Source organism: Epinephelus lanceolatus, chromosome 16 (assembly GCF_041903045.1).
Source record: "Epinephelus lanceolatus isolate andai-2023 chromosome 16, ASM4190304v1, whole genome shotgun sequence".
Lineage (NCBI taxonomy): Eukaryota > Metazoa > Chordata > Actinopteri > Perciformes > Serranidae > Epinephelus > Epinephelus lanceolatus.
Window position 1 is genome coordinate 24,432,686 of NC_135749.1, and position 27,916 is coordinate 24,460,601.

General features: G+C 42.7%; 1 protein-coding gene across 9 annotated transcripts in view; it reads left to right on the forward strand.

Moving 5' to 3' along the window:
- The window catches only part of LOC117263777 (RNA-binding motif, single-stranded-interacting protein 3), a 385,852-nt gene that overhangs the window by 304,074 nt on the left and 53,862 nt on the right, over window positions 1-27,916 (forward strand). For all 9 annotated transcript variants that reach the window (XM_078175662.1, XM_078175657.1, XM_078175660.1 and 6 more), the window contains one exon: window positions 19,613-19,719. In XM_078175662.1, coding sequence (XP_078031788.1) covers window positions 19,613-19,719 — 107 coding nt within the window. The remainder of the gene's footprint in view (window positions 1-19,612; window positions 19,720-27,916) is intronic.

Consider the following 27,916-nt stretch of genomic DNA (forward strand, 5'->3'; position numbering starts at 1 on the left):
TTACTGTGACGGCGTCCGAGTTGCCAATGTTTTTTGTCACCTGGAGCTATTTGTGTGTTTTTCTTTGTATGTGATCGTATTTATGTGGAAGCTGCCTGCTGGTGTTTGAGCTGAAGGACGATGGAAACACACCTGGTTCTGAGTGACCTCATGTCTCAGACACACTGTCTCTCTGTCTGTCTCTGTTTCCTCGGCTGGCAGCACAGCACACCACAGTTATTGGATCACGCTTGTGGTTTATTTCTGCTGCTTTTGCTCAGCTTATATAGATGATTTACGGTAGCTCACAGACATGGATGCACACTTTGTGCAGTTGCAAAAACACAGACGACACACAAAAGGAAAGCACGTCGACACGCCAACAGAATGATTTCTTACAGTCTCTGTTTCCTACCTTTGTTCTTTGAGCCTCACTCACTTCTTCCTCTCATACACACACACACACACACACACATCAATAGTCCATTAGGAGTGTGTTGCTTTCATTACCTCCAGCTTGGCCCTGAGACAGCCTTCAGAGTGGAGTACAGCAGAGCAGAGCTGGCCGGGATTGCAGTATATATAGCGAGAAGTCTGGTAATTGCCAGCTCTCTGTTCTCTCTATCCTGTGCGTCAGGTGGAAAGTATGAATCTGTGGTATCTGGGGACCACCCCTGCTGCGCCGCATCGCATCTCGCTACAACTGCCTGTCCCCCCACAGGGCACAAGTAATAGGGGGAAAACAGAGAGCTTAAAGGCCTCAGAGAGTCCAACAACTGCCACTCTAACAATACACACCGCCATGGGAATAAATAAGAAAAAAAAATCAGGCAGCCCACACTTACAGCAGAGAGGCACCTAAAGATATACCCTTCCTAGAAATCTCACTTTTCATGCCTTGCTTGCAACACTGTAGTAAGTGCTGTTACCGTAGTGCAGATTCTCTGTTGAAGTGGAATATTTTTGTTTGTTTTGTTTCACCTGCCAGAAGGCAGAAGAAAGGGTCAAGCAACAAAACATTTGAAAGGTCCTGAAACATTTATATATATATATAAAAAAAAAAAAACACTGTGAAAGTTTGAATAAAACTCCCACATAAATGTGTAAGGTAATAATATAAAATTTATAATAAAGAAGTCGTTGGCTTCGCAAATAAACAGCAGTCTCTACAAGGCTACAAATATGAAACAAACATAACTGTCAATTGCAGTTTTTGCTTTTACTGTAAGTGTTAAATACTTTAAACAATCGCCTTATTCTTCTTGACCTAGAATGTTTGAGTGTCATTACATGCTGGCATTATTCAGGTTTTAGGAGCATCCCTTGGCCGTGTATACAGCGGAATCAGAGTATGCATCTCAACTCTGGTTTTTACCACATTTTGCCACACGCCCTCTTGCCTGTTGACGCTCACTTCTGTGTGTTGTCATGGATGCGTTGTACACAAATCAACTAGCCAACAGTCTGCAAGGCTGGTGTAGAGATGTATGACTAAAAGAAAAACACACATATTAGAAGGAGAAACCAACCTGCTTTCAAACATTATGAAAGACTTGAATATTAACAGGTTTTTGGATGTGCCCAGACCTTGCAATGCCGACCTTTTCAAAAGGTGGTTAAAGGAATGAAAGAGGGAGGCTGTGTTCGCACGGTCCAACAAGTCCACCGAAATGACACAAGTCCAGCTGTTCCACTTCTCCGTACTTTGACATGATAAAGGACACGTTAGGGCACGTTAATTGGAGTATGCACGGCTGCATTTCAGCTGGAACATTAGTCGAATATTCATTTTCATTAGACATATAAACAGCTTTTGTTTTTGGGTTGTTTTTTCTTTGAATATGGGCAAAAACCAAAATATTCTGTGCATGTAAATTTAGTGAATGAAGGAAATAAATAAATGGAGAATATGTGCTTGCAACTGCAATGTGGTGATGAAATAACTACCAAATTACGATACAAATTTGTCAGCAGTTCATGTGAATTATGCAGGAATTGTAGTCTAAGGTCTAGTGTGTAGGATTTAGTGGCATCTAGCGGTGTGGTTTGGTAGCATGGTGGTGCAGTGGTTCACATTGTCGCCTCACAGCAAGGTGGTTCCTGGTTCGAACCCAGGGTGGGGTAGCCCTTCTGTGCATGTTCTTCCTGTGTCAGTGTGGGTTTTCTCGGAGTACTCCGACTTCCTCCCAAATACATGCAGGTTAATTGGTGATTCTAAAATGGCCGTAGGTGTGAATGTGAGTGTGAATGGTTGTCTGTCTCTATGTGTCAGCCCTGTGATAGTCTGGTGACCTGTCCAGGGTGTACCCTGCCTCTTGCCCAATGTCAGCTGGGATAGACTCCAGCCCGCCCCCCACAACCCCTAACAGGATAAGGTTACGGAAAATAAACAGCAGTGAGGCAATCAACTGAAAACTTCTCCTATGTGCCAAGCATGTAGAAGAACTAAGATGGCTGACACGAGAACACCAATTGCCCTATCTAGAGCCAGTGTTTGGTTTGTCCATTCAGGGCTACTGTAGAAATAACACGACAGACTCCGTGGTGGAGGACCTGCTCTCTGTGTAGATATAAACATTTCATTCTAAGGTAGCAAAAACATAACGGCACTTAATTTCAGGTGATTATACACTAATGAAAACATAGTTGTGAATATTAATTTGAATTTTTTGATTTTGTCCCTCTAAATCCTACACATTTGACTTTTAAAAGGCAAAACACTCAAAGGACTATTTCCAGACGTGGTTGAAAACACAGTTCTACTCTATTATATTCTGTTTTATTCTATTCTACTCAAACCATTGATCATAAAAACAGTATTATACTGCAAAAGGCCTCCTGCTCACAGGCAAAATATCAAAGATGATTTATTTTCCTTCCATCCTTGTTAATCATACTCACAGTCTGTGTTATATAGAAGTATATATTGGTGTTTTTCAATGTGTGGCCTTTACTAGCCCTTAGCATTTATAGGTGTGTTGACTTAATGGCCTTTTTGTGCAGCCGTCTGCCAGGTAGCGTGATGTAGTTATGATAATACTACCACTGGGTTTTTCCCATTCACCGGGCCCTGTCCTGATCCTCTTACACATAGACACACAGATTTATGAATTACCTTGAGCTAGTCATATCTCTCTTTTAGCCCTAGACGTAATCTTGCCACAGATGCATCCAGATCAATTTTTCAGCATGTCTCATTTGTGGAGCGAGCAGCGGGCTCGCCGCAACGGGGGTGAGTGTGTGTGGGGGGGATGGATGCAGTCGGGGTGTATCCAATTTCAGGCTGCGGAGCAAATGGCCTTGGAGATCAAGGATTATACAGCAGATTTCTAAGTCGAGCTGATATTGATTCGCTGTGCCCCTGGTGAACTCCACGTTGTACCATCTCCACGTAAGCTTTTAAATGTTGCTGCCTTAATGGCCCCCCTCGTCAGTATCGCCCCCTGCTCTATAAGGGCGCAACAACTGACCCGTATAAATATGGCTTTTTGTTTTTCTAGATGTTGCTGGATATTCCTCAGAATGGTAATTCACTGGGAAGTCTGTATGGGGTTACTTAGCTCAGGACATCATTTTGAGCTGTAGCTGGTGATATCAGATGTGTTGAAATATGATTTGCTCTTCTTAACACTTCCAAACAGGAAAACTGGAAGCGCTTTTAATGACAGTGTTTCAGAGATTCTGACAGCTTATTGTGTTTCATTGTACTGCACAGTCTGGCAGCCAAAGAGCTGGGAAAGCAAGCTCTTACATGCTATGCATACATTAGACAACACACACTTTACGCAGTCAGAATATGCTTCAGTTCTGTGCCTTTTTTTATATTTGCTCACAAGGACAGTCGTCAGATATTTACTCTTTTGTTGCCATTCTGGCGCTCCTCGTCTCTGTAAATTTGTGTTGTCAGAGCCTCTCCACACTACAGCTGCTGCTGATTAATGTCTGACCACCCAGATGCTGATTTTTTTTCCATAGAAACTTTACGTTTGAAATTCAGATCCTTTTCAGTTCTGTGCGGCAGAGGCATTAATCACAGGAGTCCTCGTCACTTCTGATGCGTTTTGATGTGCTGTCCCATACTGAGCAGCACTCTTGGCACCCCTCTGTTCACGCTCTCCATCTCCTTCACCACTCTGAGGCACAGAATTAAAAGTTTGTTGTCCAGCCATTTAGCCATCTGTTCTGCAACTTCCGCTCCTCTCCACTGTTTTCTTTCTCTCCATCACACTCCATTCACACCCTCTCTCTCTCATTTTCACTCACACATACATCGTAAACCAGCGAACACTGTACAGTCACATATTTCAAGTTTGGTAATTGCTTTTGGAGAAGCTGAGAAAAGGGAAAAGAAGATTGCTTCAAAGTCTAATTATTCAACAATACCTCCCAAAAATAAGAGAAAGAAAGACAGAAAAAGAGGGTTGAGATGGGTGTTGGGATCTGATTAATTCGTCAAATAGGCCCATTATGGGGTAAAATCAACAGTGGGGATTGTTAGATGTGTGCTAGCGAGGGGAGAGCGTGTCCAAATCCCCTCAGTTCGCACAGCCATTACAAACAAGAGTGGATTAGCCAGCAGCCCCCTGCTGGGACAGTGAATGGATGAGAATGGGAAAGATGACGGAGGCCGCTCCTCTCCAGCATTATCTAAATAACAGGCCTGGGAATTCAATAAGTACCGGCCTCATCAGACCTCATCAGCTCCCCCAATTAAGCTGCACGTCATGGCGGCTGGCGGGCTGGTTGCCGTTGGTGACAGATGAGAGCCGGTGTGGCGGTGCGCTTGCCTCTGCAGGCAGTGCTGTGCTGCCTCACATTCCTGACATTGTTTAAGTGAAAGCATTGGTGTGTGTGTGTGTGTGTGTGTGTGTGTGTGTGTGTGGGACAGGTGGTTTCTTTTGAAGGACAATCATAAGCGCTGATGAATATCATCAGTGTAACAACAGTGTTTGTTTCTACCTACTAATTTATGGTCCACACTTAGGCCCACTCACGCTGTACTTGTGTCCTTGGCGCAGCATCGATGAGCCCCCTGATAGCCGGCCTTCAACTTCAAGTAAAAAGGAGTTACCTTCACCATGCCAGCGCTTGTGAACCTTAGTGATATCGACGTGGCGTGTCAATATCTCTCCCCTCCCACATTACCTCCCTGTGTTTCCCCCAAGGGTCAGGACATGAGGAAAAAAACAAAAACACGGCTCTCCCACATCGATTGGGGCCCATTAACGCAGACTGAGAAAAACAAAGCCTTTTCATCACTTCTGAGATGTTTAGGCAAGGACTTACTCAAAGTTGTTCTTCACAGGTCGACCTTTTCTCTTTGGTTATCACTCTGATATCACTCTCTGAAGGGGATAAAGGGGCATAGCAAGTGAAGCTAGTATAAATAATGCTTAAGAGTTTGTTAAGTGTGAGAGGAATGTGCTATCCAGCTACCTTCCTGCTTGTTTTTTCTTTTTTTTGTCTTTGAAACAGCGGGAAGACTGAGAGGGAAACAGTTGTGCGCTGACATAGGAAGGAAGTAGGGTCAGATTTTGGCCACAGATTGTTTTGTCTCAAAGTTTTAAACCTCTAATTATCTTTCAAATTATTATTTTAGGACATTCCTGCCTCAATAATTCACACACGACTGGCCAGTTTAAACTTGATATGAAGGAGTCAGAGAAAAACTCAAATAGTGATGACACATGGCAGACCACAATGATGCTGTGCTAGTAATTTTCAGAAGATTGACAACTTAATATTTTTTCTTAAATTTACTTAATTACCCTGACCTGATCTTTAAAATCAAAAACAATGTTTAATTTTTAGGAGATAAGCCAGGAAATGTTGCAGATGCTGACAAGAAAGATGCCACTTTCTTGTCAGCATCTTTTTTTTTTTTTTTTTTTAGAAATACAGACAAAAAATTTGTGTCAACGCTGCTCGAGAACAAAGAGAATACCTAAGATATGAATGAATTATGAGCCTTGGGAATGTCTGATGCACCGTTTGAAGTTCAGAAGTACAGGGGTCTGTCAGACAATGCGTAGATGAGTGAGTTAGCCATCTTACTTTGGACCTAACTTTGGCTTTTACGTTTTTTAAGCTGGCTACACGGCTAATCTGAAATCTCCCAGGCAGTTCATAACCCGGTCTGTGCATACTCATATCATCAGCATTTACTAGAAGACAGTAGAGATTATGTAAACCATTGTACAGATATTTTTGTCACGTCATTGCAAAAGATGTCTAAAGGCCGTCTCACCAAAACATAGCTCTTAATAAACTCACTTTTACATGTGTTGACACTGCACAGGAGTTAACACCTTTTTGTCTAACACAGGTGTGAGATTCAGACGTCACCAAGGCTACATCCACACTAATAAGTTTTAGATTTAAGATTCATAACTTTAGCTATGTTTGTGCCTAGCACCCCCACTACTCCAGCATTTTTCAAACCCCTAAAAAGCCTTTGAAAACGCTGCTCACCCTGTTTTAGTTTGAAATCTCCAGGACCGTGTTTTTAGTCTAGACAGGCAAAAACAGCGATTTTTTTACACCTAAAATTAAGCCAGATTACTATATCTAGGGCCGAGTCAGGAATGTCCATCAGTAATTTATAAGCATCAGACTGCATATGGGTAAATTTTTCTGCATCAATTTCTGTCTTTTCTGCATCAACTAATGGTGGGAATGTCCTCTGCTACTTTTATGTTTGTATTAAAGGGAAAAATACACATGTTCTAAATGCTGAAGTGAGGCATGTCCCCTGCATCCCCCCTGATATCTACACCTATGCGTAGGCCTTCAAATCTTTTGTGATTCACATTCTTCTCTCATTGCTATGGTTTCCTCCAGCTATGTTTGCCCTTTTAATATGTTGCCGTATTTGCTTCGCAGTGACTCCCTGTCTATGTCTGCCACTTCACTTGCTTTATACTTATGTGTTACCTTCAATTCCACCTTGTCATTGGTCCAAGTGAAGGAATTTCTGGTCTTACTTTGCTGCCTTTCCTATGTAGGATTTTCTGTAACTTAGCAGCCAACCGCCGAGTAGACAAAAGTTTATCATTATGAATTTGCCTCCTTTTTCACACTGGCACGCACATGCCCAGTGTACGTGAATGGTCATGTGATATGCATTTTCAAGTGTGTTAGTATGAAGGGAGATTATTTCTGAAACATTTGTAACTTTGATAGCAGTATCTTGAAAAATGTTAATATGTGATGCCATTTTTGGTACCACAGGGAAACAACTGACATTGAGGGCACACAATTAAAAAATAATTGAGGATAAATTTACAAGGTTATGCAGCAACGTGATAATGACAACTTTTCTTTTCTTGGCTCGTAGCAGAGAACAGCAGAATGACTGTAGCAAACATTAACAATAAGAAAGTGAAAAAGCGTAAGGAAATAAGTAATGAAACTGTTTCAGATATTCAAAATTAATATGTATCCATTAATCAAAATTTTTGACAACACTCGTGTATGGAGATCGTATTCATTTTAAAACGCCATTTGGATGTTGCCAAGTGTTTCATAAAATAGTCTACTCCTATCTAACATGAAGGACGAATAAGGCAAGAGGTTAGTTGACAATACAGTATCTGTTAGTTCAATAATAGTAATGAGATTACTGAAATGAGAAATAGTAATATGTTGACAGTAGTGGTGCACAAAGTACACAACTCTCACTTGAGTCAAAGTACAGATACTCCAACACAAGTGAAAGTTGCCGAGTCAAATTATTAAATTGTTGTATATTGTCACAAATACATTTATGTTGCTAAACATAGCACAAATAATGCAACTGCTACAAGCACAGACAACTGTGTTTAAAATATTAATCTGGAATCAAGCAAATGTTTACACACCTCAACATGCTCTCTCAGGTTGGATGGTAAATTCTTGTATGCAGTGATGAAGCAGAGCACACATTTAAAACTATACGAATCAATCTTCAACTCAAAAACTTGGGATGATTTGGATGATAATCTTCATCTCCATCTGCTGCTGTAGCCATAGTAACACCACATAACCAAATACAACCGCCTGCTGCTGACCTCTCCTCTCTACCTGTCTCTACCAATGAGCTCCCCAATCTGAGTAGTACATGCGCGAGGCAGAAGTATGGGAACACCACAGTGACAAAAAAAAACACAAGCAGAACTGCATGATCACAGTTTATGGACTTAAAGAATCAGCCGCTGACTTCAAACCAAAGGTAACAAGTAACAAGAGCCTTCATAGAAATGTAGTGGTGTTAGAAGTACAATATTTGTCTTTCAAATGTAGTGGAAGTTTAAAAAAAAGGATACTCAAGTAAAGTACAATACTGAAAAACTGTACTTAGATACAGTACGTAAGTAAATGTACTTAATTGCTGTCTACCACTGACTGACAGTAAAACTTCTGACACACAATGTCCAACAATTACACAGATCTTTTGGGTTACAAGAAACCAAAAAGCACACAGTGTCTTTAAATAGCCGAAGACTGTAAGAAAACAAGGTAAAAGAGACGGAGGATGTCAATGAGAGTACCAGATAAGATTTTTGTGAGGGAGAATTGCAGAAACATAGTGCAGACTTTCCTGTGCTGTCTGTGGTTGTGTGTATATGTGTGTATATGTGTGTGAATGCGTGTGTTTGTGTGTGTGTGTGTGTGGGTGCATGGCTGTTCTTTTGAAAGCAAAAGAGCAAAGAGAGCTGCACCTGCAGCTTCTATCAACCAGTGGAAAGCTCCTTTCAGCACAGCTTTAATTACAGTCTCTGCAGCTCTGCTCGGCTCAGACAGGCTGGTCTCCACGCAGCCAACCAAATCCTCTCACACATAGCTGCCTTCCTTTGCCACAGAGTCGCCTGATCCCTAATCAGCCACCGTGCCACTCTTCATCGATCCCCAATCAGTTACAGTAAAGGGGCGGCTATGGAACCCCCCTCGCACAATCCCCTCCACCCCTTCTCCCCTTATTAGTCAGGTGCCCTGCTTTCATTGATCATAAATCAACGTCACTGGCGGCATTGATCGTCAATCACCCCCAGTGACATTATTGATCTGGCTGGTCCCCCAGCTATAGGCCTGCCCTCAGTCCTCGGCCCACATTGCAGCCCAGCTGTGGCGCATCGATCCCCCTCAGATACAGTATCGAGGGCTCTTTATTGATAATTCATTTATTGTGCTGTAATTTCATTTTCTTTCCTGTCCATACCGTTGTTACTGGAAGCCCCTACGGTGGAAACCTAGTTAACAAACACACAGCCTTTTTTTATGCCTCACCATGCCACTCTAACTGATGTGGCTTTCTTGTATTTGCAGCTTGGAGCATATTTTCTGCCTCTGTTCAAATGTCATTATCAATTTGCTGTCAATGGTAGCCCAAAGGTTAGATAACCCTGCTTAAAACAAGAAAACCATATGTCTGAGTCTGCGGACCGTCTGAGATATTCAAGGCAAGGTGCCATTTAGAAATGCACCTAACATCCAGTTTTTCTTTTGAGTTTCATGCTGGCTAACAAAGGAGGACTGTTTGTAGCGTGCGCTGAGTGTGAATATGTGTAACTCTATGAATGTCAAGTAGTGTGGTGCTGACAAACACCATGCATGCTCAGCAAAATCTCCTCTTGCAAAATAAACCTCAATTATATTTGCTGTATGATCATGTGGAATTTGTGAAGCTGAGTAAGAGGCAAAAGTACGTATTCAAATGTGAATGCTTGATGCTAATAATGACACCTTCACAATATGCTAAACCTACAATTATAGAACATAGACTCCATTGCATCTTTGAAGCTGTGCTTGCAGAGCTCAAAACTGATTTATTCTGATTCTGATATGGTGTCATATATACCGAGAAATATTTGCCGTGGGTCTGGTGGATGGGCAGTTCTGTCGAATTACAAAGCCCCATCTGTATGATTCATCTCTATAGATGGGAGGTTTCACGGGTCACTGGAGGCGTTGGCAGTGTTATAATACTCCGCTAACAGGGACAGAGCTGGCTTCACTGTCTGCCCACACAGGCAGTGACACAGTCTGTGGCAGCAGGAGTCAACCCCCACAGGCAAAGTACAGCAACAGCTGCTCTTAAGTTCGTCTGCCACAGCCAAAACTGTTTGCCATGAAAGGAGAGCTCCGCAGGCCGGGACCGGTTTTATGCCACCAGGCCAAAGAGAACCAATAAAGGCTTACTTGTTATAAATTCCATGAACACAGTCAGTATTTCTTCTTATTGTCTGAGGGAGGTTGCTTTCTTTCAAAGTTTCTTCATTTCATGAGAGAATTGGCTGTTGCAACATTACTGCTTCCAGATGCATTGTAATATAGCATTATCATAAATCTTGTTATTCCTTGTACTGATAATAGAATGGCAGCAAAAACAGAAAAGCTTTTTGTTTGATAGCTCTCTAATTCAGTGGTGCCCCCAGAAACCTTTCTGGCCATATGGGGCCACTGAAATCTGACACTGAAATCTCACCAAAACAAAAAGCCAAAACTGAATTTAAGGGATTCGATTATGCTGTTGAAGTATGTAGACTAGTTGAAAACTATGTCAATATGGAGAGTTAAGGAATCATAAGCCCTTTTTAAATAGGAATTGTGCAAATTTGCAGGAAAGCCCAATCAGTCTTCTATCAGCCTTGGCAGTATAAAAACAAAATGGGGGAGTGCGGCAAAATGCCGCCTACCTACTTTTGTTAATACAGAATGCGCCTTTGTCGGGGCAGTGGGGGGCGTGACCAAGTAACAAAACGTGTTGCTCAGCGTGTGACGTAAACAGTGACGTGGGAGGGAAGCCGCGGCTGGGCAGTCCTTCAGCGATTCTCTCGTAAGTCGGCCCGTTCTTCACCGTCCCCGTCATCTGACAGTTAATGGCCTCTTCGTTTGCGAGGACAAGGAGGGCGCACTATTCCTTGTCTTGCTCATCTTTACAGTGTCTGTCAGGTTTGCGTTTCCCTCTTGCTACTAGCTGCTCGCTAATTCCTGCTATCAGCTGTTCCTGTTTATCCACCGCCAGTGGCTCGCACGTGCGGCATCATCAACAGCTCCTCCCACAAGTCATCAACAGCCCCTCCTGTGGCGGAAGGCCGCCTTGGTCTGTTTAAACTAAAAGGGTTCCGCCAATATGTCTACCCTACGAAGCGGAAAATTGGGCACCTTGGATCAACTCGCCAATCTGGCTCTGTGTGTCTAAACGCTCGCAGCTTCGCGGAAGATCTGGCAGTGTAAAAGGGGTTATATACTGATATACTCAGGTATTATCTGATGTGCAAAGACTAACACTGGTACAGTTAACATTTTGAGTGTTTTAATGTGTTATGTATCTATACACGTTAAGCAATTTGTTGTCCTAAAACCCAAAAATGAGTAAGTATTTTACCACTCCCAGTTCCCTTGTCTCAAAGTCAGTGAGTTTTTTTGAGGTTTTAGGTTTTAGGCTGGTTGTCTTTTTCTTTAAAAAAGACCAACACACAGCTTTAGTTTGAAGGAGTATGTTGATTGTAAGGGACAAAACATTTACTGGAAACAAGTCTCTGCAAGTATAGGGGTGACTCATATTTACGAATAGAACCCATTTTCATTCCGATATCTTGAGGTGAGAGTTCAAAGAACCCCTTTAAAAATGGTCATGCCAATTGTTCCCCTGCCAAAATTGTGCTTAATTTAGTTATTTCGCCCTCTTCCGTCAAGTTATGCCACCACGGTTGGTACCAATGGATGCCTCACGCTGTATAGTTTTATAAGATACCGCTGCCTTAGAGGGCCATGGTCCCCCTTGGCCCTCACTTGGGGGCACCACTGTGGTGTTGACAATGTATTGGCAGCATAAACAAAAAAGCCTGTTGCCTGCCAGCTCTCCAGTATTGCATGACGGATACAATTTCACCAGTTTGAATTAGGATTAAGGATTTTTTCATACAGCAATTCGCAATGTTTCAGTCATTTTTTTCTCACTACATCACAGACAGTGGTCTCTGGACATCTGCCTGTGGTTAGCAGCAACATAAATTCAGTGTGCCAGGCATGATTTTAGTCGAAGATCCTTGTGCTCATCCAAAGTGCATACATCAGTTACTGTAATGTGAACATGAGTTGGCAACTGTGTCTGGGCTAAGAACAACCTACAGTAATGATTTAAACTGTGCTGTAAATGTTCTAGTCTCTCCAATCCAATCAGATTGGCAGAGAAATAAGAAGAAGTTGATATGGAACTTCATTTGTCTACGTCACCAGCTTTTGTTGAGGGGGAAGATTCTCAGGCTGCCGAGTCATATTGTAAGTGTTACTGTAAGGCAAAGACAGCTGAAAATGTGCCACAAAAATATTTCATCTGTCCAGAGACGTGATGAAGACCTTAAGATGAGCCTCCAAACCAAACAGCCAGTCTACTTGGCTCACTCCTAGATTTGTCTGTGATGTTTTGACGTCACGTCGCCTGCTGCACATTGTAGTGTTTTCTTAGCTGGGATCTTATTTCAAACCCACTCTGCAAATAGTGTTTTCAATCTTATACTGTACTCTTACAATTTTCGAAGCGACCACAATGCGGCTTCTTGTAATTGCCACCCTGGCCAGCTGTGTAAAGCAGGCCGCTGATACTGAGACCGACTGCAGCAGCGGAGATGTTGGCAGCGTGGAGCAGCGTGTGTGGGTTCAGCATTAGAAACATCTGCCACGGCCACTTTAAAATTGCAGCAGACTACAGGAACCAGCGACACTCAGCTATGCCATTTGGGATGAATGCGGTGAGGACTGTCTGTATAAATGTTATTTCAATATATGGATGGAGGATTGTGAGCCGCTCATTAGAGCTGGCAAACACACACGCACTAACTTCTCCTCGCTCGCGCACCTCTGTGTGTTGTTTTTAGTAATTTGTTTACTCACCATGGCAACCTCAGCGTCAGGAATGGCAAGTGGAATTAGCTGATTAAGCAAAAATGAATTTCTCGTTTCTCGTTTACCTCAGAGCTTCTCACACAGGAGTTGGCTAGCAGCTGGGAACCCACCGCCTGTTTGGCGCTGCACTTGCTGCTCTCACTTTTACTGTAAGAGCAGATTAATTCAGACTCAATGCTCGCAGCCGTATTTTCATCTGCAAAAATAATTACAGCTCTGTGTTTATGCAGAATAGTCCTCACTTTCTCTGTGAGATCATTTCACATCAATGTATTCCTGGCCTACCTCTCAGAAACGTGCATGTTTTTGAGTCTTAAGTCTTCCCGTTCCCATAAGATGGTCTCAATCAATTGTAGCTGTCTGCTTCGTTTTAGACTGACTGTGTGCCAGACACACATGGAGCTCATCCCATCCATCAGCTTTATTTGTCTGAATGTGGAATGGGCTCAGTCAGCTCAATTGTGGATAGATAGATAGATAGATAGATAGATAGATAGATAGATAGATAGAACAAGCAAAAAAGAAATGAGGAGAGCAATAGGCAGACAGCACATAACCACGACGGAGAGAGATGCGATCGAGGGAGACGGACAGAGAGAGTGAGAGATGGATTAGCATGTCAGAGACTCCCTACATAACATTACTCTTGTTAAGTGTGCAATAGCTCATCGATCAGGCTTCTACCGCCCGCATCCAGGGCTCTTCCCTCCACTTCCCTTCCCGTAATCCATAATATCATCTCAGGCCTGTACCGACTGGCGTGCTGTAGGAGCCCTCTATGGGGAAAGTCTGATCAATAGCCACAGAGCATGTGTAGCGGATGCAGAGCGAGTAGCAAGCCGTTGTTGACATCCTTCTCCCTATACTAATCTTCCTCACTCATCTATATGGTATGGATCGTAAGGGGGAGGGAAACCAGACTGTCACTCCTGCCACCGCTGAATCCCCTCTGTCTCTTTCCGTCACCGTCATCCCATGTCTTTTTGTCTCTCTATGACACTGTATCTTACTCTCCATCTATCTCCCTCTCCTTTCCCCTCTTTGTCTCGTTCTCCTCTCAGCGCCCCGCTCCATTTATCGGGCAGTGTCATTGAGCCATGTGTGCCGTCCCTGTCAGCAAAACGGCTGGCAGACTGTCTTCATTTCCACGCTGAAGGATGCGAGGCCAGCGTGGCAGTTGTGAGAGCTATCGACTGGGATCCGTCAAAGCCCTCCCCGTAGGGAAGCTGCCGCCTCCTGCCTTCCTAGTTGGCGGCCATTCTGTGCTTCCCCGTCTTACTCTGAAAATGGCGACGCACATGTATATGCTAGTTTTTGCATGCCCCGTCTCATTTGTCCTGTCATATGTTTTCTATCATAACTACACTTCACTACACTCTTCACCTTTATCTATTTCTAGAACACTGTCCCTTGCGCTCCCTTCCTCCTCATGTATCTGTGTCTTTCCATGTCTTTTACTCTCTCTCCCTCCCACTCTGTGTTTCTCTCTTTCCCATAAGACGCATCCTCCTCAGTCTGGGCAGACAGGTCAAGCTGGCTGATGGGAATCAGACAGTTGTTGATCCAATTAGAGATCCCCTCGAGCAGCGTCAGAGTACAGCAGAATTCCAATAAAATACTGTCCTCCTCCTTCCTTTTCCCTGTTCCCAGCAAATATGTCCTTGCCATAAAAACACAGCGAGCCATCCAAATGACTTTTCAGAGATGCTTAGCTCATGAAACTTCAAGCCAAGAACCTGTAGCAACCTTTAACCAAACAGTGGAAAGCTTCCTTTCAGCAAAGCTCCTCAGATTCACATATTTTGGTACATGCGACTGAACAGTTCGGCCTCTTTGGGGCTTTGCACACACCAAGAGCAAAGCGAGGCCAGCCCAGTTTGCCTGCGGGCCCTTGTGAGAGGCCTCTTTTGTAACTGTCTTGATGGTGAAAAGCTGGCTGTTTCACTGAGCGAAACCCCCTTTACCCATCCCCTCTGCAGCTCGGGGGCATTCCTGCATTGATTTCACCATACAGGCCAAACAGATGTACAGTCCAATTCTGAGCAGCGAATGAATGCATGACGTGCTGACGTTGATGTGTTATAATGCATGTGCTGATTTGCATTGATGGATCAAGATGTTATTCAGCCGGCCTTGCGAGACCATCCGGCGCACACGCGAGCTCTCTTTGTCTGCAGATCTCCGAAAGAAAGGGAATGGTGAGATCTGGTGTTCTCACTGCGATGGCTGTTATTCTGCAGACAAAGGGCTGATTTCCCCCAGATGCCTGCCCATAGGAAACAGCACTAACAGTGATGATTACTTCTGCAACACTGCGCTAATAAGTGAAACTTGCAACAAGCTTCAATTTAAATGGCTATTGTAATTGCACTGTCTTGCACAGAAGTACATCTGCATGCACTTATTGGTTCATTTTACTGGGCGGTAATGTGTCTATTGATGAGCAGAAAGCCATGACTATCTCTTCAGAGCCAAATGCACAGTCTGGAGTGTGATTGAGCCGAGGCTGTGATCAAATGAGGGTAGCAGCACACCCATCTTACTCTCAGAATACTGTCTAGCACCGCTCCTCTCCTATTTGAGCCTATGAGCGTGGTTGGTCTTAGTGTGTACACACTGCACACATCCATGTGCGAACGTCTGCGGTCACCCCTCGTTAACATGTTTACCAGTTCCTACGGCAACTCACATAAAAAACAATTAGGAGTTCCCATGGAGCACCTTGTTAGCAGCAGTTGTTGACCTCTGACCAAAAGCACTTTATGTATTTTTCCCATGATTTAGGATCATTACAGGGCAGCAAATTGGTTCATAACTGATTTTTTTTTTTCAAGCACCCACTGCAACACATACTGCGACTGGAACCAGTGTGAAATGTGTTGTACTTGGAGCCTGTGACCTAAAGACGCAGCATCAGCAAGCTGGTACGAACAGCCAGTGGCCTAGTTTATTCTGGGCTGTGCCAGTGATGACGGTGTGTGGTGAGAGGTCTAAGAAAGGTTTTTAGGCTGGCAGCAGTTTGCATTGTGTGTTTATGTGTCTGTGGGTATTTCTGTGTGTTCTCCGGGGTTAAAGCAGAGAGACTTTAAGGGCAGGAGGAGTGTGTGCGTGTGTGTGTGTGTGTGTGTGTGTGTCAGGGCTACAGAGGGGTGAGTGTGATCACAGGGTGGGTGGGGTGGTATGAGGCTGTTGATCTTGGGCTGGAGTCTTAAACAAATTGGCTAGCTCGCTGTGGGAACTAGGGATGTAGTCACAGGGGTAACGTCAGCGTGCTCTGTGTCAGATTCTCCAAATCTCTCCGATAGCTAATTATCTCCCAGAGTGCCAGAGGAGAGGTTTGGAAGAGCTTTTGTTGTTTTTCTTCTGCAGTGTCTCTCTCACTCTGCCTGCCCGGCAACATTTTCCTGGGCCGACTCTGAAAAGTTTGGTCCCATAGTAGACCCTAAAGCCACATAAACACATTAAGGTTTTTTTTTTTTTTCTAGAGAAGTTTATTAATATGTGTGTGGCCCTATAGTAGCCCTTTAGGAACACACACATTTTTTGTTAGCGCCATTAGTGCCACAACCCTCTCAGACACCTACTGCAGATATCAGAAGCGGCACCAAGTCATTGTTTTGCAAGTCTCAAGTCTATGCGCTCAAGAGTTTCAAGTACAACACAGGTCACAATGTGTCTTGTCCAAATGTAATGCCATTTTTAACAACAAAGTGATAGTATATTAATCTCAAAAAAATCATGAATGCATGTTAAAATTTGTATTTGTTCCTTAAAACAAGTTTGTTAAAAAGTAACCCCTGCTCTCAAAAATCAAATGGATGCTAATGAATCTCCACTCTGCTGTTACTGTAACTCTGACACTGGCAGCTGCAGTCATTGTTTCTGCTTACGTGTGAAGCTACAAAGCTATTGGTCCAGTGTTGTGGATGAACTGTGTGTTATATTTGGTGTTCAAATAGAATTAGACCCTATGTGCCTCCTACTTGGTCCTCACATGGTCATGTTATAAATATCGAACACAAGAGGCTCTTCAGTCTTTTGACTTTCGCTGCCAGGGAGAATTTTTTGCTCTTTTGGATCAAGGTTGCTGCTCTAAAAAACAGTCCCAATGAATATATCTCTAGGATACTTCACTCCTTAATGGATGCTTTTTACAAGGTTTGGGACTCTTACTTAAAATACATTGGGCTTACGCTGTCACCTTCCTCATTACAAGGGTTTCCTGCGAATCAGTCATCCTGTAACCTTGTTATTTGGCTATGTTATAGGGGGTGGTGAGGGTTTTAGCTATAGCTATTTTGTTCGTTATGTCAAGTCTGAGTGATTTGTTCTGTGTTGTATTTGATAAATCTAATACATATATTCTTAATAAAAAAAGTTACTTAGTATAGCCAACATTAGATTAGCATTTGCTCGCTAACTGTTAATATTAGCCTCAACTTACTGTTCTTTGTGCTTTAAATGTTGAACAAAGTTGGAAGTTGTTTTGTCTCCGTCTGTAATTTTCGACCTGCATGTTTTGGGTAACACAAGTTTTTTTTTGTTGACCACCACATAATTTTTGTACACAAACAAAATCTTTGGTATACTTTCTTTCCGACTGGCGCTCAGTAACGGAATGTTGGTTTTTCCTGGTTGTCTCCTGCAACTTGATTGGATGCTGTCAGACTGGTGTGAACTTCCCAGGAATAAATAGTGTTAATGTTAGTTGATACAGGAATGAAGGCAAAGGAATTGGTGCATTTTAATCAGTGTTCTTGGAGGAGGGTATCAAGTATTTTCAAGGCCAAGGGCTCAGAACCAAGAGAAGTGATGAGTCATTCCTGCTTTGAGTTGAAAGTCTTTTTTGATTTTGTCAGGTCAGGTCTCAAGTCATCTAATTTGTGACTAGAGTCCAATTCATGTGTCTCGACTGCAAACCTTGATAAAAAATGGTTCTATCAAAATGTGGAAGAAATGTAAATGAGTAGATAAACGATCTTGTTAGCTCATTAACGCCTAAACCATTAAATGTAACTGTAAGCCTGCCTCGTCATGAGTTCACTTCACCCCAGGTTGTTTTATTGCTGTCACTACCCTGTCAATCCCCGAGAGCGCTTCTTTCTCTCCTGTCTTGTGATGCTGCCTTATTATCAAGGCCCAAGCGCCTCTAACATCTGGGAGCGGAGATTAAAGCATCAACAATTCTCCCGGTGGGTGTCATCTCTGGCACAGCGTGATGAAAAGTCCCGTTGCTCACCTCCTGCAGACAGCCCCGTCATTGGCCTGTGTCGTCACATAGCGGCCGTGTCACGAGCTGCCAGGCCTGTAATGTGAATGCGATGACAGGGAGAGCCGTCAGGTCCCTTCTAAGCCACCAGGTGCAGGGCAGCAGCGCTTAAGTGTTTGGACAAGCTCACTGGCTCAGTGTGTACTGTACTGCTGCTGAACTGTACAGCCTTCACAGGGAATGAGCGTTTGATCCTGGTGTAGATTCTCGCTCTGCCTCTGTTTCCCCTCTTGTCTCTCCCACGGTCACTCACCTGTTTCTCTTATCTGCTTCACTCTTCTATTTTTTTCTGTCTTGTTTCTCTCACTCTCTCTGTACTCCCATGTTTCTTTTAGTTTATCCAACTGTCTCCATTCCCCTCTCTCATCTCCACGGTCTGTTTCCAGAGAGATTCCGATCTCGCTGACGCAGACTGAAAAGGGGACGGACACTGCTAAGACCCCCAGATCCCCAGCCAAGAGAGCCACCCGTTTCTCACGAGAAAAGCTCACTAAGATCTTTTTTCCTTTCCTCCCCCCCCCCCCCCCCCCCCTTCATTCTCTTCTTTTTTCACTGAGCCTGTCTTCGTTCACATTTTTTCTCACTCTCCTTTTACAGTATCTCATCAGGAGAGTCCTCCACCTGAATCCATTTTTGTCTCTGTTGGTGCTCACCTGCAGCTCAAGTAGTGAGAAAGTGCCCTTTGAGAAGTTATCTTTATAGAGGCGTAGGTCATCGCAACACTTTCATCGACCTTTTATCAGCAATTATGCACACAAAAGGCTGTTGATACAGAGACAGCTTAGATGAGGTCACAGTACAGAGGGCCTTTTTTTCCTCTTTTTTAATTAGATTAATAACAGCTATTTCATGTCATGTTTTCCTGCTGGTTGATGATAGACACTTGCCAGCTCTGTAGTGAAGGCACTTGTGTCAATCCTCTGTTACTGTTGCTCTTATCATGTCAGAAATGGTTAGACTGCCCCCAGTGTTCACTCTAAGAATAGCAGTGTTAATATCTGTGACAGCCTCTACTCAAACAACACCGCCCAGTGAGACGCTTGCACTGATGGTTGTGGTGTGGAAAAAGGCCTAACATTTCAAATAAAAGAGAATATGGCTGTTAAAGTGAAACACGGAGGGATTACGTGTCAGGAACAGAAACGCCTTCTAGAAAAAAAAAGCTTTGGCTGACAGAGCGGTCCTGCATTACCATCTCAGAGGTATTTACAAGAGCGATTACTGTGATTATTATTTCAACAATACCCTGCAATGCTCTTTCATGGGCTGCCAGCCTGGGCTGGGGTAGGGAGGGCCTGCCAACATCGTCGGTCTGGGAATTTTTCTAGGAGCTCCATAGGAGGGCGGAGAGGAGGGAGGGAGGAGGGAGTGATGGTAGAAGAGGAGAAATGTGACACAGTTCAAAAGGGCTTCTGTCCTTCTGATGGGTCACAGGATGAAGTCCTCCCTAACATGATTTTGTCCTCTCTCTCTCTGCAGCTCCCACGGAGCCTTTGCTGTGCAAATTTGCCGACGGAGGGCAGAAGAAACGCCAGAGCCAGAGCAAGTACCCTCAGAACGGGAGGCCGTGGCACAGAGAAGGCGAGGTAAGATGTTACACCAGTGCAAAAACCATTCTCCTTCAACATGTTCCAGAAAGAGAAAGAGTTTCTTTATTCTTGTACATGGGGTGCACCATCAGGAGAAGTATACCAGGCAAATGTTTGGGGCCTGCCAAAAAAAATTAGGAACAGGGGCCTGCAATGGCATGATATTGGCACATTTTACAATGACAATGATAAACTAGGCTTGCCTCTGTAGTTAGAATACTGGTGTTATATGGATGTGCAGGCATACACTGATTACAATACTTTCCCACCATCCCCACCATCATTTTGCTTTTTTTTTTTTTTTTAAATCAATACATAGTGGGATAAAGGTCGCCGCAATAATAAACTAAAAGTCTCTGATGCATGCAAAAGCACAGCAGCACAAAGCAGGAGTCAGATTTCACTTATCACATCACAAGAGTAAGGAGGGTTGACCGACAAAACAAGAGCGGAGGATTTTGATGTCAAACAAAAAGCGAGGGAACTTAGTGGGCTTCTTTGCCTGGGGTTTCCGCAAAGTCTGGGATCGCCTCTGCTCTTGCGCAACTGAAAGACAATCTTACATTGGGTGCAGGCCTCACCCCATACTAGTTCCTTAGAATGTTGTTTGTATTTCTGCATGAGATAAGAGTCTTTTCTACGACAAACAATTCATTGGTTTGCTCATCAAGCTGCCAACACAACAGAGGTGCTACATATAGAGCAACCTGACCAAAAGACCAAAAGTTGGTGCACTGTAACTCAGCAATATTATTATTCATCAAGGACAAATCACGATTTACAATTTAACTCGAAATTCTTATCACAAAGGCCATTTACTTGATTAATCCTGAGCTGTCAGCCCCATCCCAACTCCTGTCTGTGTTCGGGACGATCTCTAGTGTTGAACGTGATAAGCCAACTTGATTTTTCTTCAACTGCACACCGACTCGGAAGGGGTCAAAGTCATCAACCAGGAGTCAGTGGAGAGATGCAGGTGCGCACCCCATATACGACCACCTTTTATCATGTGACGAACAGTCTCTAATAAATATTTAGATCTTGTAATAACAATTTCCAAGGTCAAGAATGAACCTTAGAGATTATAAAAGAAGTATTTCACTGCTGGAAAGATGGTCTATTCATAAAACTGGGCTGTCTATGCAGTAGAAAGACGTAAATACTTTTGAAATTGGTGCAATGTGACCAGAAAAGAACAGAGAAAAGAGGTAGAAAACCTACAAATACCAGAATGCACTGTGCTGCATCAGATCAACAAATGCTCCCACTGGTAGGTAACCCAATGCAAGTTGCCTGCCCCAGAACAGTATAGCAGTAGGCTGGTAACAAACGATCTTGTGTTACAGATAAACGGTAAGCTAAAATATGTTTCTGACAACAGTTTAGATGAGGAATAGGAAACACAGCAATAGAATCTTGGTTCATGTTTGATCAGCATTACCTTACTGTTCGATCTGAATTTGGTCTGAGCTTGAGATTCACTTCTATACTCTTTGTGTCCGTGGTCGTGATCGATATACAAAATTGAGGAAGTACAGTCTGTAGTTGAAGCAACAGCCAGTGAAAATCCACAGGATGAGGCAAATGAGCAGCGAGATCTGGGAGCTTGTACGTTTATTTACACATACTACACACACTTTAAAGATACAAAGCTGGTTGAAAATTGGCACAAGATCCCTTTAATTCTGGAAGTGGTAAACTGTACTTGCACTTCATTTAAGAGGATTTACAATATATCCACCCATATCCACAGATTAAAAAAGTCTTTTAGCACAGAGAAATTCATGAGTATAACAACATAAAGTGCTTTTAAGCTTGAGCTAAAGTTTTCAGCTGACAAAATGACAGCTATATTTTCTTGGCTCTCATACTTGCATTGCGAGGCCCAGTCCCATTTTATATCTTTACCTCTACCACTTATTTTCAGGGTGTGGGAGTGAAGGTCAAAATGCAAAATGTGTCCAGTACAAATCAGCATGTATAATCTAACATTAGCTAGCCAGCTAGTTAGCTCCTGAGACATCAGCATTGTAGTGATTTCTTTTTCTTATGCATATTATAAAGAAAATGACCATAATATATTGAAACAACATTAAAATATAGTACTATTCAGACGGGATTAGTTTTACATAGGGATGTGGACTAATGTCAGTTTACCACAGGATGTCTGTAATATAGGGCTGTCAAAATTGCTCAAAACTGACGTTCGAATATTCCTTCTAAAAATAACTCATAGGTTCGAACCATTCGAATATTTTTTTTTTCCGCATTATGTCCACAAGAGGGCAAACTAATACAAGGAAACATACTTGTATATGTATTAATAGAAGGAAACATAACTACTTGTAGGTATTTTTATTTCAACATAAAGGTCTTTGAAAACATTTACATACCTACACATTAAAACACATAAAACAGTTATCTATAACATTACGTTACAAACGACCACGGACCTCTCGCTCGCCCCCCTTGTCTGACCCATGGCCACACCTCCCGCTGAAGCGCTGCGAATAGCCTCGAAGCACCAGACTGTGACCGGCTCGCACCCTGCAGCGATCGTTTCGGCGTCTGTTCTATTTTCTGCGCGAGCCGCAAGCGAATGTGTCAAGCCGGGTGACGGAGACAACAGCTGGGAGCAGAACCGCTTGTCGACAGGCTGGAGAAATGCGCGTCTGATGCCAACGCCCACTCGCAAAGAGGACAGCTGCGGTGGTGTTTTTTTGTTTTTTTTTTTCTCCACAATCGAATATCAATTTTCACATTCGAAGGTCCATTTATTTTTCAAATTCAAATTTAAATTCGAATTTAGAATATTCGTTGACAACCCTACTGTAATATAAATGTCTGATTCACACGGGACACGAAATCTCCATAATTCTACCAGAGATGGGAGTGGTAAGTTGGTTTGCGTCCTGGCGTCACCTCCCTGTCGGTATGTGCGTGCCACGTTGCTTCCCGTATGTGTTAATAATAATTAATGATTAGCCCAATATGAAATATTGCCCATGATCAGGATTGTGTGTACACAACGATGTACTGGTGGCTCTGAAAAGTGCTTTCCTCTTGACCTTTCTGATTGGTCTCCCATGTAGGGCTTTGCGATCATTAGAAGAATGTCCACTATCATGACTGCAGACAACACCGAATGCTTCTTCAAGCGCCTCCATCATCGAAAAAACACAGACCCTTACTTTCCCCTTGACACACTATGGTGTATCACGGCCCTCTCTGGCTCATACTAGGAAGTTTTTCCAATAAAGGCTGATAGGCTAGTCTCCAGGGAGGGTGGGTGACGGTCACAATTACGCACAGTATGGGTATAAAATACTTGACTGCAAGACTAACAGTGCATCAATCTTCATAAAAAGCTTACACCCTTTTGTGGCGCTAAGCTACGAAGACTAATGCAGACAGTTAAGAAAAAGAAAAAAAAACACACACACACACAGAAGAGTAGTTGTAAACGCGGAAAAATGGTTGTAAACAGGACATGACGACATATATATATAATGTATTATATTAATATTATACATTTTTACAGAGGATCACGTTCGCACTGGATTGATATTACCCGAGGTATTTTCTCTGCACCGTTTTACAGAAGGTAAAGTCGCCGTAATTTTTACTGACATTATCTGTAATGATTACAGACATGGCGCGTTCGGACGGGACTAAAATCCCCGGTAATAATTACTTTACCCCACGTCTCCAGTTGTGGGTTTCTTTTGTCGCGTGTATAGCCAACACTTGGTTTGAAGTTGAGGCCCATGTAGCCCTACCGCTTCCCCCACACCTCTAACCCAACAAAAATGGGGACACCCCATCCCTAGACGTGAGTGTGCAAAACAGAGGGGCAAAGACTAAGTGGTAGTGGCAAGGGGTGTACTGAGATAGGGCACAGTTGTCACTGCAGCAACACTTTTTAGAGATTTTCATGTTCCAACCTCAATTGAAGGATTGCATACTGTCTTAACTCCTTTGTGTTGACATTTACAAACTCAGTGAATAACCAAGTTAATGTCCAATACTTCCTCAAATGCAACAATTATTCTTAAAGAATTGATAGCCAGGTGACCCAGATATGGCCAAAACAAAATCCCAGTCGGCTAAACTCTTTCCATTCCATTGTGATGACAGTCTAAACAAGGCGTTTACCTCTGAGGTAATTGCATTTCCAATAACAGGCCCCACCCTACTCACAAGCCCCCTTGAGAAGTTGCCAACATCTGGCTTTATGTAAACCATTGCTGCCTGTCATTTGTATTTACTCTAAGGTATGGCGCTGTTAAAAAAAAAGACAAGAAAAATACCCCAGATATCGATCATACTGCCCCCGGATGTATAGGCGCTGTCATGTAAATTGCATCTCAAGCCAAACGCCTCACTGAGCACGTATATTCCCACCATACATCAGAGACCAGAAATTGGATACAGTGCTATGGTAACATTTTCATCAGCAACATGTGGAGGCAAGGTTAAAGTCTCTTCATAGGCTACCAACCAGCTATACTGGGAAGGACACAGAGGAGACGGGCCGAGGAGCACTTCAGACTGGACTATATGGAATAAAGTGAACGTACAAACACACACACACACATTCAGTGCAGCTGACAGTTGTGCTGAAACTGCAAGGTAGGGGAGACCAGGAAAGATGAAATGTTTGTCCTTCAGGAGATGCATGCTCTCTGTGCGGGGTTTTGTGTTGTTGTGTGGGTGTGTATGTTGGGAAGGGGCTGGTGGACTATTACACTAGCCGTGCGTGTTTGTGTCTGTCCATCACATGTTCAGCAGCCCTAACACCTATAAGCCAGTGAAGCGTGTTTAACCTAAATCACATTGCTACATCCCCCTCGCATGCCCGCACATTGACAGGGTCAGCTCAGTTGACTTGAGGTAAAGTGAGATGGCTGTGTATGTATGAGCGTGTGTAATAAGGATAAAGGAAAAATCCTACACTATCAAAATGGAGGAAACACCCCTTTTGTCCCTTTTCTGTATTTACTCTGCTAGTCTTACCTACTCTACATTAAACACACACTCTTTTGAAACTTAAAATTGCTGCGTACCCTGTCACACCGATCCTACCTGCTGTGAAACATGATTATATACAACTCATGTACTTTTCCAAATACACTCTGGAGGAAACACGACTGCTACCTGGATAACATCCACCAGCTACATTTTTCCCATCCAGAAAGTGTGACATCTATATTCTGCTTAACAGTCATATCAAAGGGTAAGTTTGGTATTTTTCTACATGGACCCTTTTTCCCTTGTGACAATGGCAACAATGATTTTTAAAACTGGTGCCCCATTGAGCAAGACCACTGTAGACAATGTAAACACTTGGTGCACATTCACACCGTCAGTTTACAACCACTAAAAGTGTTTGTTTTTGCCACTGTCAGGCTCAGATACTTATTGTAAGTGTCTAACAACGATTTGGAAAGGATCCATTTTGCCAAATCCACCAGACTCCATTTAAATAAACGTGAATTTTATCATGGTAAAACACACTTTATTCAAAGTCGACAGAAACAAAATAAAACTCACAAAAACCGTTTTGGTTCATCTTACCACAATTCCAGCAATCACCAACTCAGGTTTGTTTGAAATAAACCCCTGATTCACCCAGTTAGATGTGAAAATATGCTGGCTGTCCACATGCTAAAATAACTGTTTATTTAAAAGGAGTCTGGTGGGTTTGGTGATAGTGGTTTCGGGTAGCAGCTCAGACTTGGCCAGCACCAAGTTCAGAAGAGAAACTGAAAAAGGAATAGATATAAAAAAGAAGTAACCACTGTAAAGTTTTCATTGGCCTCCATGCTGCTTTCTATTGTTTACTGTTTCCAGCCTGTCCATGGCATCAAATAAGACATACCAAAAAAACAAAACAAAAACAAAACAGAAAGACAAACTGGTTAACTGATAACACACAACAACATGGGAAAATAGGGTCCAGGTTACAAAAATACCAAACCTACTCTTTTAAGGAGGTTAAAGTGAGTTTTTAGTACACAAAGCACAATACTTTAATATCTGACACCTGGGTTTAAGTCCAGTGTTCTACATATTGTTGGGTTAGGGTAACAAAGACACTTGGTAGAGTTTAGGGAAAGGTTGTGGTTTTGATTCAGTATTTAAAAAGTGTCTCCTATCTCATACTGTATGCAATTATTAACTTTCCTGATATTTTAATAAAGACCACAATCTCTCCCTAACTTTGACCAAGCAGTTTGAGTTGCCTCAGTATAACCACCAAATTCTCGTCCGGGCTTTGGTTGCCAGAATGAATATATTGCAGGGATGTCCAGTGGCAGTGAACAGTTTGCCAGTTCTACCTCAATGTTTTCCTCTTTAGGTTGATTAAAAAACATCATCAAGGCAGCAATTACGTATTTGCTAATGCAGAATAATTAAATGTTAATGTAAGTTTAAGCAGACATGACTAGTCTCACGCATGTAGACACACATATACTCACTGGCTATTCCATATGATTTTAGCTTTCGTTTTCATGGAAAAAAAAAACCTAGAAGCTATCCTTCAAAAGGCAGAGATTGCCACTTTGTGTGTGTTAAGACAGAACGCAAAAACAAGCTTAATACAAAGTCAGTAGGAAGAAGCAACTAGGCGGCCATTTCCCAGGGTGGTGGAAATTGACGCAAAATATGTGCATGTGCAATTTGAAGCTGTTTGAACTTAAGAGAAAATTTGTGCCTATCCTGTGGCTTTATGAATCCAGGAGGGACAGAGACAGACTAGAGGGAACTAACATAAAGACAGAGTTTGTGGAGGGTTCAGTCAGAGGCCAAGCTGAACACAACCACACAGGCACGGTCACTGCGTTCAATTCTAGCTACAGGTAGCGTCTGTTTCACGTCAGTTTAAATGTTTTCCTGTTGTCTCGGTAAAAGAGAAATCCCTCCTCGGCATTATCCTCCTCTCCTCCCCTCCACCTCTCTCTCTCATGTTTCACATTATGCTGTGATAAGGCACGGTGGTACGGCTGAGAGGCCGAGGTTTAACAGTCCCAGTTCGAGGCGGTGTGTGTGAATGTGTAAATCGTGTGTGGACATTTATTTGTTCATGCGTGTGTGTTTATGTGCTGTTGTTTTGCTATACTTTAGGGAGCCTGTCTGAGATTTTGACTTTCAGACTGAGGACATTTTTTACAAATTGATTAGCTCCCAGACTTCACAAATAAAGGTTTGAATTGAGGCTACGGTTTTAATCAGCTCAGGTTGAAGACCTCAGCTAAGGTTTGAGATTAGAATAAGGTTTAGTTTAGCTGCAGTATTTTGTTTATTTGAAACAAATGGATTTATTCAAACATTTTAATCCTCATTCCAGCAGAGTCCTCACCCTGTTGCATGTTCTTCTCCTGTAACATATGGCAGGTGTTTCGGGAAGCTCACCACACTCAAGACACAATACCAAAGTATAAAGCCTATTTTTTAAAGGCTCTCTGTTCACTTCAGTTTCTTTTCTTTATTGACTGATCATCGTTTTTTTTTTTGTGAATAACATTTCCCATGTGCACTCGCATCAAAAAATGAAACAGGTGTTCTCTATTTGATGCCATTATGAGCTCAGGGATTTGTACTAATGAAGGTCTACTGACTGCTTGGCTTTATCATTATATACTAGTATTTGACCTAAATGTGCAGAGCCTTATTATCTCAAATTTCCTGCAATGTGTATCAAAGAAAAACATGAAACGAATAAAGGGTACCATATATAGGAGGAGAGAAGAAAGGAAGAAGAAAAAGGGGAGGGTGAAGAGTATTATGTTATCCTATAGAAGATTCTTACACGTGTCTGTCTTTTATGTGCTAGTGATCACCAGTTGAAAGAATAAGATGAGTTGAGGGTGAGATGTAATGCTTGGCTTGTAGCAGAGATTGTTAGCATTAACGTTATTAACCTAGATTGTTGCCGAGTATTGGAGATATGCCTTCTCTCCAGTGAAATGGTAATAGATAGCACTCAGTTTGTGGTGCCACAATAAAGACATTTGATAAACTCAACAGTAATCTCTCTTTCCAGAAATCATGACCGGGTTACTCAAGATAATCCACAGACTTTACTGTGAGTAGTTTCATGTAGGAACTATTTTCTTTCTACCAAACTACACCCGCCAACCGTATCACTGCTCAGAAGAAGCATGCAACTACTGCTAGCTCGCCTAGCACC